General features: G+C 37.2%; 1 protein-coding gene across 2 annotated transcripts; it reads left to right on the top strand.

The window, feature by feature from the left end:
• Positions 1-882: 882 nt before the first annotated feature.
• Positions 883-18,040, top strand: tdrd3 (tudor domain containing 3). Of its 2 annotated transcripts, none has more exons than XM_058630240.1 (14): positions 883-1,070; positions 1,903-1,987; positions 3,579-3,644; positions 4,522-4,682; positions 7,794-7,935; positions 8,132-8,203; positions 10,443-10,592; positions 10,930-11,085; positions 12,576-12,753; positions 13,019-13,144; positions 14,630-15,567; positions 16,239-16,361; positions 16,459-16,593; positions 17,858-18,040. In XM_058630240.1, the coding sequence occupies exons 1-13, from the start codon at positions 1,033-1,035 to the stop codon at positions 16,573-16,575; spliced, it is 2,352 nt and encodes a 783-aa protein (XP_058486223.1). In that variant the 5' UTR covers positions 883-1,032; the 3' UTR covers positions 16,576-16,593; positions 17,858-18,040. The 2 variants fall into 2 exon arrangements, with proteins under 2 accessions (XP_058486223.1, XP_058486222.1); XM_058630239.1 differs by having other exon boundaries at positions 16,456-16,593.
• Positions 18,041-19,169: the final 1,129 nt, after the last annotated feature.

The raw sequence follows: 19,169 nt of genomic DNA, 5'->3' as shown, positions 1-19,169 counted from the left end.
CCAACACGTCCGGAACTCTGCTGCTAGGGTTCTCACTCGGACCAAACCTTGGCAACACATCACCCCCACGCTGAAACAACTACACTGGCTCCCCGTTAAGTTCCTGATCACCTTCAAGCTTCTCCTCCTTTGCTACAAGTCTCTCCATTTAATGCTCCCCATTATCTACCTCCTCCATGTGCACCGTTTCTCCCAGAACCTGCGGTCTACTGACCTAGGTCTCCTCTCCATTCACTGCACCTGCAGGCAAAGCTTTGGCATCAAGTATTTCAGTGTCGCTGCTCCAACCCTCAGGCACCAACTCTGGAGTCATTCTGTTTCAGTTGTCTGTTCACGTTTTTCGTTTGAGTTTTTCTTTTGATTTGGTTTTATTAAATACTCTTTTTGTTAATGTTCCATCTGAATTTAAAACTTGACACTGTATTCATTATTCTAAAAAAGGTTTTTAATTAACCCTTCAGTGAAATGGTGTATAGAAAAGTATTTCTAATTTCAAATTTCAATTAAACAAAAAAATAGAGGGGGCAATTCAGTGCACATGGAGCATTTGTCAACAAACACAAACTAAGTCATGAGACGTTATAAATCAAGTCAAACTTGAATTTTACAATAGAGAATAAAACACATACAGTGCAAATAGTTGTTGGTGTCAATACATCAGTGTAGCAGCATGGTCAGTGGAATATTCAGAAGACGAATAAAAAAAGCTAGCTGCAATTTAAAAGCTCACATTTAATGTAAGGGGTGACACCCTTGATCTAAAATGTCACAATACAAGGCTCCACTGTGAGGTCACCTCTCTGACGTGTGCTCTCCTCTCACAGAATTGTTAAGCGTTTTGACCCTCTCCGCTCCCCGTACTCATAAAACGCGTCTACTTCTACGTCATTACGTCGTTCGGTTCTCACACTAGCGAGCCTTATCGATGACAGCAGAGGAATATGCACGAAAGAATCATATAGTCGTTATTTACATGTGATCAGTACAAACCCCCGGTGTCTGTTTCCTCCCACATATACGATTTAGAAGAAAATGACCGATTTGACAGATTCCTTGACGAAAGAGGGCTGGTAGGTAGCATTGGAGCTAATGTCAGTGAGCTAGCTAACGCTCTGTTCGGCAGATTTGTTTTGGCGAATAATATATAATTATTATTAATAATATATATGTTGGCATAGTTAATCCCAAGTGCACGTTGTCAGGTAAAATCGTGTTCATTCTTGCAAGGCCGTTAGTTTTGTTTAAGCGAATGATATGTTCGCTAACTAAGTAGCTAGCGATATAAACATCGTTAGCAAGCTAACGCACACTTAGCTTTCCACTACTTAACGTGTGTCGCTCCGGTTTGTGTTAAGTGTTAATCAGTATCAGTATTAAATGTTAAATGAGTTGGACAAAGATACCAGCCGAGTTCGGGTAAATCTAAAACTTGCAGTTTATTTTGATAGTGTGAACTTGTCAACCCACGTTCCAGTGTATAACGTATTTTACTCACTAGCTCAGCTTTGCCCACTTAACACGTATATGTTATTATTTACCCCTTTCAGTTTTAAGTTAATGGTATTCTCTCTCCTGCTGTGTATTGTAGGTGTTTTTTCCGAGGCTAAACAGTGAAAAACTAAAAGTAAAGTAAAATGTGTTCGATATCAACAAATAGTATAACATATTTTAGTCTCGGTAGGAGGAAAACATGCCTTGTACCAGATTTGTTGACGGTTTTCAGCATTTTCACTGAATTGAAATATAACTGAATAGTGTGTGTAAGACGAAAGAAGTTTCTTTCAGCGTGATATTTATTTTAGAAATGCTGTGAGCAAATAAGCTGCTTAAAGTGAACGCCTAGTGTTTAGACCTCTGCTGACCTCATCACCTTCCCTCTCCACCCTGTGTGTCATTTGACAGGTACCTCAGCGATGAAGGCGTAGCTGAACTGAAAGGGTCTGCGGAGAAAGTGACACACAGTGACATTATTCGAATTGCACTTGATGTAAGTTTTTTCAGCTCTCTTTATAGATTTTTGCATATTTTGAACACAACACATGACATACAATAATACAACATCGGAGAACGGAGAACATCATCATTTCAAGGTTGGGGAAACACCAATCGACATTTTTTGTGAATTTTCTGACATTTTATGGATCAAACAAATATTCAATTAATCATGAAAATAATCAACAGATTAATTGATTAAGAATAGTCACATTTAAGAAGCTGAAATCCCATACGTTTTTTCGTTACAAAAAAATACTAGGGAGGCAACTAACAATTTTTTCATATAATCGATTAATCTGTTATTTTCTCGATTAGTCCATTAAATATCAGAACATTTTGAAAACCAGGAAAAATAGTATTGGAAAATATTGAGATTTAAGAAGCTGAAAAATCATGTAACTTGTTTATTGTTTTATTATAAAAAAAACACTCAAACAGATTAATCAATGATCAAAATAGGTGACAATTAATTTGGTAATAGATATTTGCAGCATTATAAATGATTAATTGATTATTAAAATAGTTTATCAGTAATCATAGTTGTGGTAGTATGTCGCATACCTAAATCCACAAGTGTAAATGAGACACACATTGACCAAGTTAATAATTAGTGTTACTTCATGACCGCTGATATTCAGCTTTAACTATGACCATTGCTATCGTTGTTATCTTGCAACTTTACATCAATCTAGTTTAGTCTTCCATCCAAGTCCAATGACATGGCACAAATGGATGACATATTGCAATTATTATTATTTTCATTATTATTAGCTAAAAAGACCATTACACTAGATTTAGTTTTATGACATTGGTCACCTATAATGTTCAGGATAGAATTTAAAATTCCAAAAATGACTCTTTTCAACTGTTCCCTCACACCTTTTTCTGATTTTTAGTGGTAATTGTGGTGTATGTAGTAGTTATTTTTTTTCAGTCATTTTATTTTATTTAAAAGACACGAATGAGCCAAAGATTCAATTCCTTGTGCAAGTTTATTGGGAAAACATTGCAGCATCATAAACATTGTGGTATGAAGAAAATATGCACACTATAGAGGAGTATAATCCCGTGAGATTGTTATACAACTGTTAAATATTTAGCAAGTTAAAATTGAATACAATCAATATACCAATACTTAACCATCATACATTATAAGGCTGCATTGATTACTCAATTCATTGTCAGTTATTTTGATAAAGTTCTCAAGATTTTCTTAGCTTCTAAAATATGAATATTTTCTGCATTCTTTTCTCCATATGACAAAGAGATTTTCAAAACTGACCAATTTTGGTTTATGGACGAAACAAGACATTTGAGAACATCATAATTGTGAGGTTTGGAAAACACCAATTGACATTTTCATAATTTATAGACCAAACAACTAATCTGTCGATTATGAAAATAATCATTAGTTGCAGCCTTAATTCTTTACATTAACATTTTTATACATGCTTCATATGCACTGCAAGTCCTATACTGACAGCATGTGAAAGAGAAAAGATCAATACTGTGTATTCAAGCCTATTTTTTTTAAATTCCATTATATGTCATGTCTTTTAAACTAAGCTATGTTTCCCTTGCAGAGTGATCTTAGATCTTTTGGGAGAAAATTCCTTCCGGCTGACATCAACAGTGGACGAACAGAGTCGGTGAGTGGTACAGAAAATCTTCTATGGCTGTTTCAGGGCTGTATTTATGAAACTTAGCTCCAGTCCAACTTTCTTAAAGCACTTACTTTAGAACAACCACAGTGGACCAAAGTGCTGTAGAGAATAATAAATAAAAGACATAAAAGCTCACACAAGGCAGCAATAAAATATATATATAAAAACAAATACTATGAATTAAAAGACCTAAAACATAGGTAAAAATAACAGTCATACAATGGAAGAAACACTAAAATGTATTAAAATGAAACATGTCAATGACTGGCCAAGGAGAAGAGATTTAGAAAGTTTTAGCTGAATGCCACAAGACTATAGGCTCAAGTGAACATTTTGAAGTGCAGTTATTTTAATTGCCACTAGATGGCCCTAATAGACTGACAAACATGGATCTCAGGACTGAGAAAGTGGAGTTTTCAAATGGAGAGAATACATGTTCCAACAATATTGTCAGTGGATTAAAACATCTAATTAAAACTTGTGAACTTAACCTGGCTCTCCTTCAGACCTAGAATGAAGTGGACAAACTTGTGACATCCTGGTCGTACACTGATAATCTCACACAGTTAATATTATGAATGAAATAATTAATCGTGTTTGAGCTTTTAAAGTTGCTTTACACAGCAGATATTGTAATGTAGGATTGCCTTTCCATATTTTACACTTTCACTGAATGTAAAACAGGTCTGGCAATTGCTTTTTTAAATAGAACCGTTACTGACATTAAAGGAAAGCCACTAAATGGGGAATTTTATTTTTAATCAAACCTCAGTTCATGTTCATATTTCACAGTGCTTTCCACATGCTGCTGTTTTTTTCCTTCTAAGCTATAACTCATCTATTGTCTCTTGCACATGGACAGTTGGTGGGTCCATGTGTTCTGCAGGTGCAGAAAGTGAGGAACATCTCAGCTCCTAAAGACCATGAGGAGTCCCAGGGTGCGCCACGAATGCTGCGCCTGCAAATGACAGATGGGCACACCACCTGTGTCGGACTAGAATTCAAACACCTGTCTAAGATCAGGTATCTCATTTAGAAATATATTGGGTTCAGTGCAAATAAGTGAATGTGGTGCCTTTTGAATTGTTTAGGAAGTTGAGATCACTGATAATTGTAAAGAAAAAAACTAAACAAAAAAGACAGAATGCAGCAATAGCTCATAGGAGAAGAACATTATTATTCTCAGACATAGGCCTGATGCAGTGAAACTCATTATCCCTGCTTATTCCTGCTTTTAAGTGATAACTCCAAGGTCCAGTGTTTCTCTGCACGGTTGTCTGCAGGATCTGAGGAAAAATATTTTTCTGGATTCTGAGATTAAAGTCAAAATTATGACTTTAAATCTCTTAATTCTGGGAAAAAATCCTTTTGACATTTCCTGGAATTAAAGTTAGGATTCCACATTGAATCTCAGTTTCAGGTCAGATGGCAATTTGATTGAAGCATGACAATGACATTTTTCATTTTTGTGACAATGCATTAATTAATTGGTTACAATTGTGGTGTGAAGAGGATTTTAAGCAATACTGTAAAAAATGCTCCAGAAAATGACCCCCCACCCTACCTATAAGGAACATGATGCATTCTATTACGGTTTCCTTCTTTTGCAGCAGTTAGATGGTGCACAGCTCTGCAGCCAGAACAAATTATCATAGAAGAATAAGAAATGGAGTATATTAGAAACGTTTTGAAATGTTTTAGCTTTATTTGTGTGTATTATCAGTTATAGGGCAGCTTGTATTAAGTGCATGACTGTTATATTGTTGTTATTATTGTTAATTTTCATAGTCCAGAAAATGTTGATAAGTGTTTTCCCAAACATAGAATGGATAATGTCTTGTTTTGTCTACAGACTAAGAATGTATGTATTTTTAACCATTTTTTTTCATTTGGAGCAGAGACCAGAAAATTCACATATAAGAAGTCAAAATCATACAACTTGTTTTAATTATTAAAAACACTCAAATCGATTAATAGATAATCAAAATAGTCGATTAATAATTGATTATTTGGTGTTGCCCTAGGTAGCAACATAACAAAAAGGCACGTGTCTTTAAAACAACTACTCAATTTGTGAGGATAACCCCCCCTCCCCCATAAGGCAAGTGCTAGATACATCAAAAGAAGAAATGCACGTTGCAAATCTACAGAGACTTTGGTAAATCCATGAAGGCTTTCCATCATCTTCACTGGTCTTCATCCGTGATGCGTTGAAACCCTTTTCGGGACACCACCAGAGAATGTTTTTCTAGTTGCTACATGAATGCAAAGCAGGTGTCATGTAGCCAGTTGTGCCTCATATATTCAAAGCAAAAATGTGTAAGATTCTGCTCATATCCCTCTCCTTCACCTCTCTGTCAACACTCTCACCCCACCACATGCCTCTGTTTTTCCCTTTATCTGCATTTTCCACGTGGCGGCAGCTGATCTAACAAATCCCACCCGTTAATTGCATCTCCATCCCAGCAACGGTGGCCTTGGCGACTGCTGCCATGGTGACTAGCCAAGTCTGTACAGGTGGAGTGGCCAGAGTGTGGGCCTTGACTTCCTGATGGGAAGAGAGGAGAGAACAGAACAAATCCCTTCTTTATGAAGCACTCACACACACACTGGCCACCAACAGTGGTGGTCAGTGTTTCCTAATGTGTGGCTGAGGCCGTGAGCGATGGGTCTGATAACAGGACTGTTCAGTGTGTGTGAGACTGTTAGACAGGGATGACAATGAGGAATTAAGCAGAAACATTGATCGAAGGTTGAATAATGTGTTTGTAGAATTTGATGCACATGATTGGATGGAGGATAGAGGATGCCTCATTTGTGCATTTGCTGCTGTCATGAGGCTGCGAGCATCCATCCCAGAGGTTTGGAGTGAAATCTCCGATAGTTGTTTGGCATCCGGCATCAGTAGCTGGAAATCCCTCTAAGTCCCAGTGCTTTCCTAATGAGAGAGGCAGAGGCCTTATCAGGCCTGATGAGATAGAGGGGCTTTTAATTTACCATGAGGATGGGGTGAGCAGCTGGGATTATTAATAGGCCCTCGAAGTCTGGCCACCCATCTCCTGGCACTCAGCCATGTCATTTATAAAGTGGAATGGGCAGGGCGATAGGGTGTGGGCGAGTATATACAATTACAGTGTGTGAAGCCCTTGAATGTGTTTAAGTGTTATACAAACAAAAATGTACTTTTCTTCGATTAGAGATGCAGGATGTTATCGGCATGATATCGTATCATCATTTTACACAATAAAGAATACTGCTGTGAAATGAGTATGATAAACATTTCACAACAGAAAAGACTAAATGACCTCTGCAGTTGGGTGCAGGGTAAACTGTCTCTCTCTCTCTCTCTCTGTGTGTGTATATATGTATATATACATATATGTATATATATATATATATATATATATATATATATATATATATATATATATATATATATATATATATATATATATATATTAATCAGTTATCAGCCCAAGCACGCCCGATATGTCTGCATATCAGATATTGACAAAAAGTCTGATATTGTGCATCTCTATCTTCAATGCAAAATTTTATTTTCCACATTTGAACCTGTGTGTGTGTGTTTCTACAGTATGTTTATTGTATTTGTTAAATTAATATAGAGTGGTTGTTAGACAGCTGAAAGTGTTGAGTTGGGATGGGTGATGTCTTACTGTGACTATTTGTTCTGTTTGGTACTGTGACTAATTTTCCATGCCTCTATTATCACAAGGTGGCAGCACATGTGTGTTTGCAGAAGAGATGACATTTACAAGGTTTCCTGAATGCATCTTGAAGTTCCTCTAAATTCAACATGCTGTAGATACCGCAGAAGTGAAATTTACCTTGGTCTTTGACTGCATATGGTTTGGCTGCTCCCGTTAGCTCAACACACTGTGAACCCAGCATTACTTTCATTAGCTCTCCTGTGCTGGAACTAAGTATATTCGAGTATTCAACAAATAAAAGCATTGAATATTCAAATAATATGAGAAGCCTAAAGAAGAAGATGATTTTTGCTAGAAATGTTCATCCTTAGCTCCGGTTCGGGTTGAGCATGATAAAAATCTGCCAATTTCATTTCTTAAAGCCTTCTTTCATAAGTAATGTTTTATTGTTGTTGTTTTTCAGTCTTAATACCCCACCTGGAGTAAAGGTGAAGCTCCTTGGTACAGTCCAGGTTAAAAATGGTCTTTTGCTGCTTGATGACTCAAAAATCTCTGTACTTGGAGGAGAGGTCGATCACATGGTGGAGAAATGGGAACTGCAAAGGGTGAGGGTCACTTTTATTGTGATTGCTTGGTTGATTCATATAGTTCATATTTGTTATTATTATTATTATTAATAATAATAATAATAATAATAATAATAATAATTTTAAATCTGCATTAAATACCACAGCCCGTCTGCCTTCATTCTTTCTAGGATTCATTTTTTATCATATTCTTTCTTTATTATTACACATGCAGAGTCTGGCGAAACACAGCAGGAGTAATATCGGAGCTGAAGGTGGACCTCCTCCCTTTGTGCCATTTGGTCAGGTGAGGGAAATAATTCTCTTTTTCAAAATTACCGTGGCAAATTGCTTCCCTGCTGTGAACACCAAAAGAGAAACGAAACGCAAATATAAAATGCAATCAGTATTAATGTTAATGAAAAAGAGTTCTAAGTGGTGATTTAATAGATGTCGTGGGGTCTGTTGAACAATGATCTCTTAGATCTTACTGAGGTCTTCATGAATCTTTAAAATGCCAGACTGATAATTTTGCTTTGTTGTGTTGCTCACAGTTTAGTGTTTGTCGGTTTTTCCCCTTTCAAGCCACACATGTTTGGAATTATGTAATTTGTAGAGAAGGTGAGAAGAGATGAAACATTTTAAAGATAAACAGGCCTCAAGTGCACTATTAAAAAAACACTTCATCACGCTGTCAAACATTTCTGTCTCTTTCTACAATTAGATTGGAAAGTTGTCAGAAATTAATAAACCACCTTTTTTTTTTTCCACATTGCTATGTTGAAATAAACAACACTAACAAAACATTAAACACATTATTTCTCATTTAAAACATACTCAATGTGAGTCAATACTCCTATGCAAGGATCATAATTTTAGAGCAGGAAACATTTGTATCCGCATGCTACTTGGGTTTTGGGATTCTTACTACTATTACTAAATTATGTAATATTCTCTAGATTTTCGGATTGCACTACATTTCTAATACTTGGTCTTCGAAGCAGGAGTTTGGGTTTACCAATTTTCTACACAAAATTGTATTAAACCATGCAAAGTCCGCTTTGTGACCTGGCAGTGGAAATCTCTGTGGTAGGGAATTCCAAACAAGATTCAAAATACTGATGACAGGAGCAAAACAGATAACGTGTTTTTGTGATATTAACTATCCTCTTAACATTTGATACGTTTGTTTTTTTAGTTTTTTTATATTGGATTGCCCACATTCTCTCTCTTCAGATAAATCACCTCTGGCTTTTTAATCTGGCTGCCTATCACTTTATTGTGCTGAGATTGCCAACGCAATAGAAAGAAGGTGGTGAACCTGCTCGCAAGTAAAGGTCGTTGCTCCATTCAGTTGCCGACTTCACTGATTGAATCATCCCTCTCTAGTACAGTCATGAAAGAAAGCTGCAGAAAGTGTTGACTTTCTATCTCATTCCTGCAAAGTCGATGTTGATATATTTGAAACTCGGTTTCGCAGTTGAAAATTAGTCTTTGGAGGCAGCTTTGAGATCTTGATTGCTATTGTTTGAAATCTTGGCGTTTATGTTAACCACTGAAGGTAACTTCATTACAACTCTATTAATTGAAAATGTATCATCACCACTTAACAACATGTGCAATATACATATCGTAAGATATGTGTACATTTCAATTCAAAAAGACAACCTGAACTGTGATAAATGCAGATTGTTCCTTATGCATGTTCTGTTTGACCAAGAACTTTCCATAAAATTAGATTTGTTTTATTTTATGAATAATTGTCTTTTAATATCGAGGCCTAGTACATTTTTCATTAAGTTCACACTGCAACACCATCAATTAATCAATCCATCAATTTAATGTTGTGTGTATAGCACAATTCATTTACATAAAAAACAGGGACCCCCCTTTTACACAGACACACTCACACAGTCATGGTGTCCATGACAGAGCGCATTAGATTGACTGGTAATAGACATTGCAGTTTAATTTATTTTGTTAAAAAAAATTTAATTTAATTTATTTCCAAAAATCCATTCTGGATTCATTTCAAGAATCCAGGTGATGAGGAATTTTTGTTCACAGCAGCAAAACCTTTTATCTATTTCTTTGTCAGTGCCTGCATAGTAGACTGCTTATCTACTGTTTGGATTTAGGTCAGCAGTGAACTCAAAGCAAAAAAAGAAATACATTAAAACTGTTTACTTGAGCATTTGTTATTTATTTTTTATTTATTCCGCACAGAATTCAACATTATCTTATATCTCATAACTACGTTCTTTTCTTTGGCTCGTGTAAGTTTGTTTGTTTATCTTGACAGTTTTGATTGCACTTCCTGCAATCTTCCTCAAGTGTCACATGATGTTGCTGTGATGGTGCCCAGCAACATCACGTGACACATGATTGCAGGAAGTGCACTCGAAACTGTCAAGATAAACAAACAAAGCCAAAGAAAAGTTTAGAGCATACATTTTGTGAGCTAGAGTGAACCTTTTGGACTGTTATTGTATATGAACGAGTGCATTGATTCTGGTTTACAAAGCCTCTTTATTTGCATGCTGCAGAAATGTGCAAGGAAGGATGAAGTGGACAGCAGAGATCTGGACCAGAGGAAAACCCTCCAGACTCACAGTGTGGTCAAAACTGCTGATGAGAATGATGAGTTTGAAAAACAGCGGACAGCTGCTATTGCTGAGGTGGCCAAGACCAAAGACGTGAGTCCTTATGGATCTTTGTCATTATAGTTCAAGGAAATGAGCTATTCTTACTCTCTACTGTAACATCATGTAATATTTTGTGTTAGAATGTTCTACCTCTTACATTGGATGTATAATTTTTAGAACCTTTTAGTTTCTCTAATAATTGTCCTATTTTGTTCTCGCTCCCAATTGGCATTCATCTTAACCAGGATTGTTTTCGGCATTCAAACACCTTCTCAAATGAAAAATCTGAATAATAGCGTCAGCTGCACAGTCTCTGCTCCTTGGTCTTGCTTATTGTTTTGTTCCACCATGCAGCTGTATTGATCCTAAAGTTCTTTTTCCTTGTTAGGGTCCCCGCACGTTTGGAGGAGGAGGAAATGCCGGCAGTAATTTATCCAGCACAGCTTCCTCCTCCCGAGGCAGAGACTCATACCAGCAGAGGAGACGAGGAGAAGACAGGGTTGAAAGAACTGACAGCAGACAGGATGGAAACTACCGAGAACTGGTGAGAAGTCAAACTTGGTTCAAACCTGTAAAACAGTTCATGCCTGTGTTGAAGGGATGGTTGTACTTCACATTATTGAAGCCTTTATTCACTGAAACAATGCAATGTATTGGTTGGAAGCTGGTCTTCATCATGCTTTGGTTCCTTTAGCCTCATTCCATGGCTTATAGACCTAATTCTGAATGTGGAAGTAACTAGGGGTCCTTCAGTTCACTTCAGTTATTTGTTTCCTTTGTGTATTTGTAAACGGAGGGAACAAAGTTTTCTTGATGATAAGATGATAAAACTACCTGTTTTTCTAGAAGCAATATTACATTTCAATTTCGTTCTCCTGTCTGTTTCGTAAAGCTATACACAACTACTGACAACAAAATAATGGCGGACGTCTACTTTTTATAGGGTCTATAGACTGGGTTTAACTTAAAGAATCCTGATAACATGCAATAATCTCCAACAACTCCAACACATCGTGAGCTGAATCAGTGACTGTTTCACACAGAGTTTGAAACAGGTTCTGCAGAAAGTACTGAACTAATCTTTTTAATTAACTGAATCCAATGATTCAGCACACCGAGTAGAACCTGCTTTGCTTGTCACTAATATGTGTGTTGGCAGTTTTTTGCTGCCGCCTACGTTGAGGAGGTATTATAGTAATGGAAAACAATGTGCCTGATGCCGAGTAGAGCCAATTTGTGCTCGAACTGTATAAAGGAGAACACAGATAGTGTTACCATGCCAAGGGATTGGTATAGAAAACTGGTTCTTAATTGGTATTGGTGCCTCACTGGTCCGCAGTAAAGTAATAATTTGCTTTTGGACAAACTATGTTGACATCAGTGTCCATGTTATATTTATTCTAACTTTGCTTTAGAACACTTCAGAACTGGAGGATTTTAGTGCAATTGACCAGCATTTTCTGATTCCCAACCGTTCCGTCAGTTTATATACATTTAATGTTGCCCTGCGTCTATTTTATGTTTGCGTCTCCGTGCTAAATTTAGCAAAAACATAGCTTTACATGTAAAAACGAAATTGCAAGTAATTAGGTAGTGCTAGCAACACCAAGAAACACAAACAGTCTATAAACATGAGATGGCACAGTGTGTTTGACATTTCTGTTGCTGCTAATAGAGCAACTGCATCCTCAGTGCAGTCTCCTGTCTCTGACACTGATAGAAACTTAACTGAATTAATATTCAGTATATTTAATTGTGTAGCTTGTTACTTAAGTTGCTTTTAGCTTCACTTTGTCTCTGGTGGTGGAGAAAGTAGGACGTTTTCTCACTGCTCTCCTCCACATACCTCTATGTTCAGGCATCCGCAGCACCAAATTATAGAGTAGTTTCAATAGGAATACCAAGTATGTATCAGTAAGCAGTACTGTGTCAGTATCAATAAATCCTTAGGATACCCATCCTTACCCATGTATGACATAAAAGTGGATTTTTTTTTTGTCGACATCTAATATTACATTATGTTGTGTGTGCTAGGTGGATGAACGTGCTCTGAGAGACATCATGGAGATGGGCTTTAACCGGGAGGCTGCTCGACAGGCCCTGATGGATAATAACAACAATCTGGAAGTGGCACTCAACAGCCTACTGACTGGATCTTCTGGAGTCCTATCTGAACCTGTGCTACCTGAGTCTAACAAGCCCCAACCCAGAGGTTCTTACACACACACACACACACCTAGAAGATTGAGATTGGGGAGTAACATTTAAGTCCATTCACTACCACTATAGCCTTCAGATGGATATTCTGTGTTACCTGCAATTGTTTTGTATTTGTTCATTTATTACAGGGCTAACAGGGCTTACAAGCTTTAACTTTCACCACCTTGAAACATCCTTGTCAGATAATTCCGAGCTTTGTCACTCATACTTGGATTGACCAAACTGTTCCTAACTGCATCAACATTTGTTCTTCTCAGGCAGAGGAAAGGGACGAGGTCGGTCTAGAAATGAAGATGAGGAGGAGGGCGGAGGAGGAAGGCCATCTGGACCAAGCACCCTGTTTGACTTTCTGGAATCAAAGATGGGAGTTTTCTCCATTGATGGTGGGTGAACTGTGCGCGTTTGTGTGTATTTTCAGCTGCCCAGCAACAATTAACCTCTCACACTTTCACAGCCATTAAGCTTAAAGTTTTTCTTTTATGTATTTTAAGAAGAGATGCATGTCAGTTTAACAGAGCCAGAATTTGATTGATACCATATGTGTTTGTGTGTGTGTGTCATATGTGTGACAGAAGACAATGTGTATATATGATTCCATGCTGGTCTTTGATTTGCTAATGTTCCTTTAATGTAGTGTTTCATTGTTTGTTATTCAGGTTTTGCCTGAATTATTTTAATTGCAAAGAAGTGCCAAAAACTTAAAGACTACTGTAAAAATACAAGGTGCAGAAATGTGAATGTTTTTGTAAACACACCTAAATATATACACAAAAATACATAAATCCAAGCAAGTTATGTCCAAATATGAGCTAAAACAGAATAGAGAGATTACAAACCTCTGCATTGTACATGTGACAAAAATGTATAGAGTGCAACTAAATATTTTATTAGGTGTGTGCAGCGACAAAGAAGAAGTGCTGGATAGTAATTTAAGATACGGAAAGCAATAGGCCTATCGCAGTGGTGTAGTCTACGTGATAAGCAGGTATATGCCAGGATTTGCACATTGAAATTTCCAACACCGTTTTTGACAGAACTTACACTCAATTTGTTTTTTCATACAAAAGGTGGGGACATCAAAATGAATTGAATATATTAAAATTCATCATTCATTTGTAGCTAATTGTGCTGGTGGTTTGAAATCCCATGCTGCTGTGAGCATCTGTGTCTTTTTCATGTGGCTGTGGTAGAGTGGGCTGAGCTCAACATGCTCCATCGTAGCACTTTACTAGCACTGCACGCTAATGCATCACAGTTGCAAGCACAGAACCAAGGTGAAATAAAACAATGCACCTTAAAAACACGGTTTGGTGCACCAGTGCAACCAATGCAAAATATTAGTCTGGCACCCTGCTCTGCAACGTATATGTTTACCCAAGTCCCATCCTACCCTAACCCAACCTGTTGACAGTGCCTCAATCACTTTAATTATGATTTGATTCCAGTTACTTCTTTTTTTTTTTTTTTGTCCTGTGACTCTAGAGCACCGTTATCCTGAGTTCTGACTTATTTGCAATATATGCTAGTGAGCCACAGATAACCAGCAGATTCTGTGAGGATAGTTACAGTATGTGTATAAAAGGAAAACATGTTTTATATACCTGAGGATGTGATTCTGCTGCATAAGATAAATCTGGGGCACCACTGAGGCCGAGAGACCAAATCACATGAAATATGGTGCATTCTTTCCGGTTGACTCAACATGTTGTTCTTCCTCCCTTTTACTAAATTTCCACACAGCAGGTGTTGCATCTGTAGCACCAACTTGCAGCATGTTGTTGATACTCAAACCTAGATACAGTTGTTTATGCCAGTATTGTTTTACCTTTATTTTTCATAACACTGCATATTTTGGTTTGTTTTCTCAGAGCCAAAGAACCAGGCACCACAGAGATATCACGAGAGTAAAGCACATTTCTCCAACACACATAGCTACTCCAAAGACTCGTCACAGACCAAGTTCTCCTCACATTATGAGCATAGGCAGCAAAGGAATGACAGACCACCTCGCTTCCACAGGGACACTGACTTTCCCAAACCTGGTCAGGAGTCTCTCTCTAACTTTACAACCGCCCATATATCGGTTCAGTCCCAGCAGGGGAAGAACCAAGAGAAATGGCCTCGAGGACCATCAGATAGACCACAAAATGACCGAAGAGAGACCAGAGACGAGCAGATTTTTCCTTCTTCCTTCCCGACGACTTTCACACGTTCTCAGCAGTCTCAGCAGCAGATGGAGTTTAGCGGTTCTAACCTGCAGCGATCCAGAAGTGGAGATGGTGGTGGTGGGAACATGACTGGACCGTCTCACAGGAGGGGATTAAAAGATAACGGACTCACATTCAAACCGACTAACTCTACAGGCAGTGAGGTGGATGGAAGAGTAAATCATAAGCACACGGACAGAATTGAAGAACCCAACAACAGCAGGAGGAAGGGAAGGGCCGAACCTGACCGACAAAGAGATCCCGGGCCACAGAACTTTAACTTGAGGGGAGGAAGCTCGGGGACGATCCAAGAGGTTGGGTTATCGCGCGATTCTCGAGTCATGACAGGGGGTCCTCCTCATTTCCAAAATGGAGATGTGGAACACAAAAGAACTGGGCCAATCAAGCCACCAAACTCCTCTTGTCCCCCCAACAGGGAGCCCCCTCCCAGGAAAGCCCCTTCTAACAACTCAGGACCTAAAAGAAGGTCAGGGCAAGGCAGAGGTCAAGGTCCTCGAGGACCAGAGAAAAGTCACATCATGGATCATGCTTGGAAACCTGGTGACCAGTGCCTGGCACTTTACTGGGAAGACAGTAAGGTATGTAGTTTATGGCCTGGTTGCAGCTAAAACTGTTGTTGTTGTTGTTGTTGTTGTTAAAACATGTATTCTAGTTAGTATAAATTAGAGGAAGATAAATCTGCACACTTTTCACTTCTGAAACTTTTTCTGGGGGCTTCTTTGTGTTTTCCAACCGGTTTACAGTCTCCTCACATTACTAGTGCAATGTTGCTGTTGCCTTTGTCTTGAGATAAAATAAATGGTAAAAGCTTTCGCCCCCTGCACTGCTCCCCACTCTCCCTCCCTCCCTCCTTCTCCTCCTCACTCATCTCTCAGCCCACCATTTGGCATTAGGTTGGCCTCTGGAGGGGTTTAGTTACCCTTTAAAGTGACACTGGAAATAAAAGAGTATTCATTTCCTGTGTCTGATGCCCATTTGACACCATGTTAAATGACATCAGCCCATTAATTCAAGGAACTTGTTTGTTTGACAGGCTTCAAACTTAGGTAATTTACTAAAGGCATCATTGTGTGCAGTGCTGAAGTGCTGACTTTGGCATTGTTTAGATAAGAAATGCAAGGAAACAAGTATGATTTGTGTGTTACTTAAATGGACATAAATTCATTTTGTCTTGACACATGTAATTGTTAGCTTTCAAATAACAATTTCTCTTTCTTCCTGTCTGTTGTGTGTTTGTGTGCCTGTCAAGTTCTACCATGCCAGAATAGATGCTGTGCATCCATCAGGCACCACGGCCGTGGTTGTATTTAGTGACTATGGAAACTGCGAAGAAGTGCTGCTGCATAACATAAAACCTGTCCCTGCTGACATGGTAAGGAGAAAGAACTTAACATTTAAAACATTTTGAGTTGAGGAAACATGAGTCTCCCCAAAATAACATTACGATCTTCTTATATACACAACGGCAGGAGGAAGGCGATGGTTATTATGACAGTTCACTGGAGTTTCGCCGTGGAGGAGACGGACAGCCCAGACGGACAAGACCAACTCAACAGTATTACCAGCCACCCAGAGCACGAGACTGATGTATCTGGTATTGGCAGGTAGATTATTATTAGTATTATTATTTTCTTTTCTTTACCCCATTGTTACACATGAAATGTTTGTGTGAATCCAATCTTTGAACAGTGCTCCAATGTCTAAATGGAAGACTTTCATATATAATAAACATGATAAAATAATAATTTGAGCAGTGCTGCTATTTCTAAATGGAAGAGTTTTTATTATGATAATTATTATTATGTAATTGTTTAGTAAACATGATAAACCGTCATAGAAACTTTTTTGACAAACTAAAATTCACCTAAATAAATAATTAATAAAAAATAATAAATAGAAAACCTCAGTTCTGAATTTACAAGATCATTTTCTCACCCAAGTCAAATATATTCACAAGTTTGTATCTCATTATTTTATAAAAAAATAGGCATATTTTTAAATGAAAGTAATTATCTTGACAACTCATAAAAACAGAGCAAAAAGTATTTCTTTATGATCAAATTATCTTACTAATACTGAAAAACTGAGCTAGATTATTCTTGGATATCTTGTTTATTCTTAACAACAGAGCTTTTTATTTGGTAAGGCAAGACGCTTTACGCTAGATTTGCCCCAATATTTTAGAATAGCTAGTTCCTTACTTATTTCTAAATGGAATTCATTCAATATTCATTTTCTGAATATAAGATAAGATACAAGATATGTTTTTCATAGGTTTGATAAAAATGTATCTTTTGAATTCATAAAAACGTGATGTTGATAATCCATAAAAACCAAGTTGAAAGTATTTCTCTGTTATACGTACAGTATGTATCTCATTAATACAGAAATACATAGCCAAAATATTTGTGGATATCTGAAACAATTACTTTGACGATTACTAAATGAATCGTCAACTATTTTGATAATCGATTAATTGGTTTGAAGCTTTTTTCATTATTATTAAAACAAGATTTCTGATTGGTTTAGCTTCTTAAATGTGAATATTTTCTTCATTTCTTTGCTCCATATAACAAAGAAATCATTAAAACTGAATCTTTTGGTTTGTGGACAAAACAAGACATTTGAGAACATCATCATTTCCTGGTTTGACAAACACTGATAGACGTTTTTTAACGCTTTCTGACATTTTATGGACCAAACGATTACTCGATTAATCGAGAAAATAATTGACATAATAATCGATTACGAAAATAATCGTTTTTTGCAGCTCTAATATCTTGTTAATTTTAAAAAACAGAGCATATTTATACTTATGTATAACTAATGTATTCCTCTTTTTGTCTTTTTGTTTTCTTTATCCATCAGTGTGCGTGTCCCTCATCCTTCCACGGCAGATTGTGTCACTTTTCTGCAACAATCCTGAGTGCTTCCTGATGTTTTCTAAATGTGTGTATGTGTTTGTGTGTGTATATATACACACTGTCGGGACATGCAGATCTTTTCAAAGGGCTTGGACCTGATGCAAAAATAAAAGAGAAACTGACATGAGCATCTGTTGTTTTTGTTCCAACACATATCTACTGTACATGTACATGTGAAGATTTGTTCTCAATGGATGCATTAAAAAATAATGGATATTAGAGTATGTAGCAACTTGGTAGTTTCAATGTGTTTTTTTTTTTTTAAACTATCAAATTCAAATGAATAAATAATGAAGAGCAGAAACGGAAACCTCTCAGGGGTCCTTTGTTTTATTTTATTTTATTAGTAGATAGTTTTTCTGTTTTTATAATGGACATTTTTTCATTAAACATATATAACAAAAGACATACAAATACACGCTAAATGTAAGGTGATATAACATAGGACAGTATATTGTAGCACCTATCCATTCATTCTATCCCCCACATGAGGGTCGTCGGGGCGCTGGTGCCAATCCCAGCACACATAGGGCCAAAGGCAGGGTACACACTGAACACTGAAATTCTGCTGTAGGATTTTCTTCCAGTCATCATTTATCATTATTTATGGTACGTTTGAATAAATTGCTCCCAAGTTTATTTTCACACTGCAAGATAGTCCAAGTTCTGACGAAGATCTTGGAATAAAAGTGGGATATAAAATGTTTTTGCTCTTTGTGATCCAGGATGAAATTCTCAAATAAGTGAGTCATTTGAAAGCTAAGAAAATAACATGGCTCTCTTATACGCCTTCACTTATGCAAAAATCCTTATTTGACAATTTATTGTGATCTCTCACTGACCCCCAAATGTAGCAGCTGGCTTTAATTGTGAAGTTCATTTGAGTTAATTTTAAAGCTAGTACGTAATTACAGATATACAGACAAATTGTTCCATTCAGCCATTGTCAGATGACTTCACACAGTGCTGATTAAACCTCAGCTCCACATGACTGTGTTTCCCAGTCACACCGACATTCCCAAAAATGAAGTGGCCACACATTCATAACCCATGTTATTGTTAACTTTTGAGAATTCAATTAAGCACTCCGTTCTGGACTGTCTACAAATTGCAACACTGATGACAAAGCACATGTTCAATATCTTCACCATAATGCTAAAAATAGTCTCTAGAATGACTACTCATTTTGTTAGTCTCTTCGAGGTAATACTGCAACACCTACACATTTCAAGATCTTGTATAATTCTCTGAAACAA

Source organism: Solea solea, chromosome 5 (genome assembly GCF_958295425.1).
Source record: "Solea solea chromosome 5, fSolSol10.1, whole genome shotgun sequence".
Lineage (NCBI taxonomy): Eukaryota > Metazoa > Chordata > Actinopteri > Pleuronectiformes > Soleidae > Solea > Solea solea.
Note: the sequence above shows the minus strand (reverse complement) of the source record. Positions and strands in the feature narration are given on the sequence as shown.

Coding starts and splice junctions, on each gene's coding strand:
- tdrd3 (XM_058630239.1), top strand. CDS start 1,033: ATGACCGATTTGACAGATTCCTTGACGAAAGAGGGCTG. Junction 8,204..10,442: donor CCTTTGTGCCATTTGGTCAG/GTGAGGGAAATA, acceptor TGCATGCTGCAG/AAATGTGCAAGGAAGGATGA. Junction 15,568..16,238: donor TTTACTGGGAAGACAGTAAG/GTATGTAGTTTA, acceptor GTGCCTGTCAAG/TTCTACCATGCCAGAATAGA.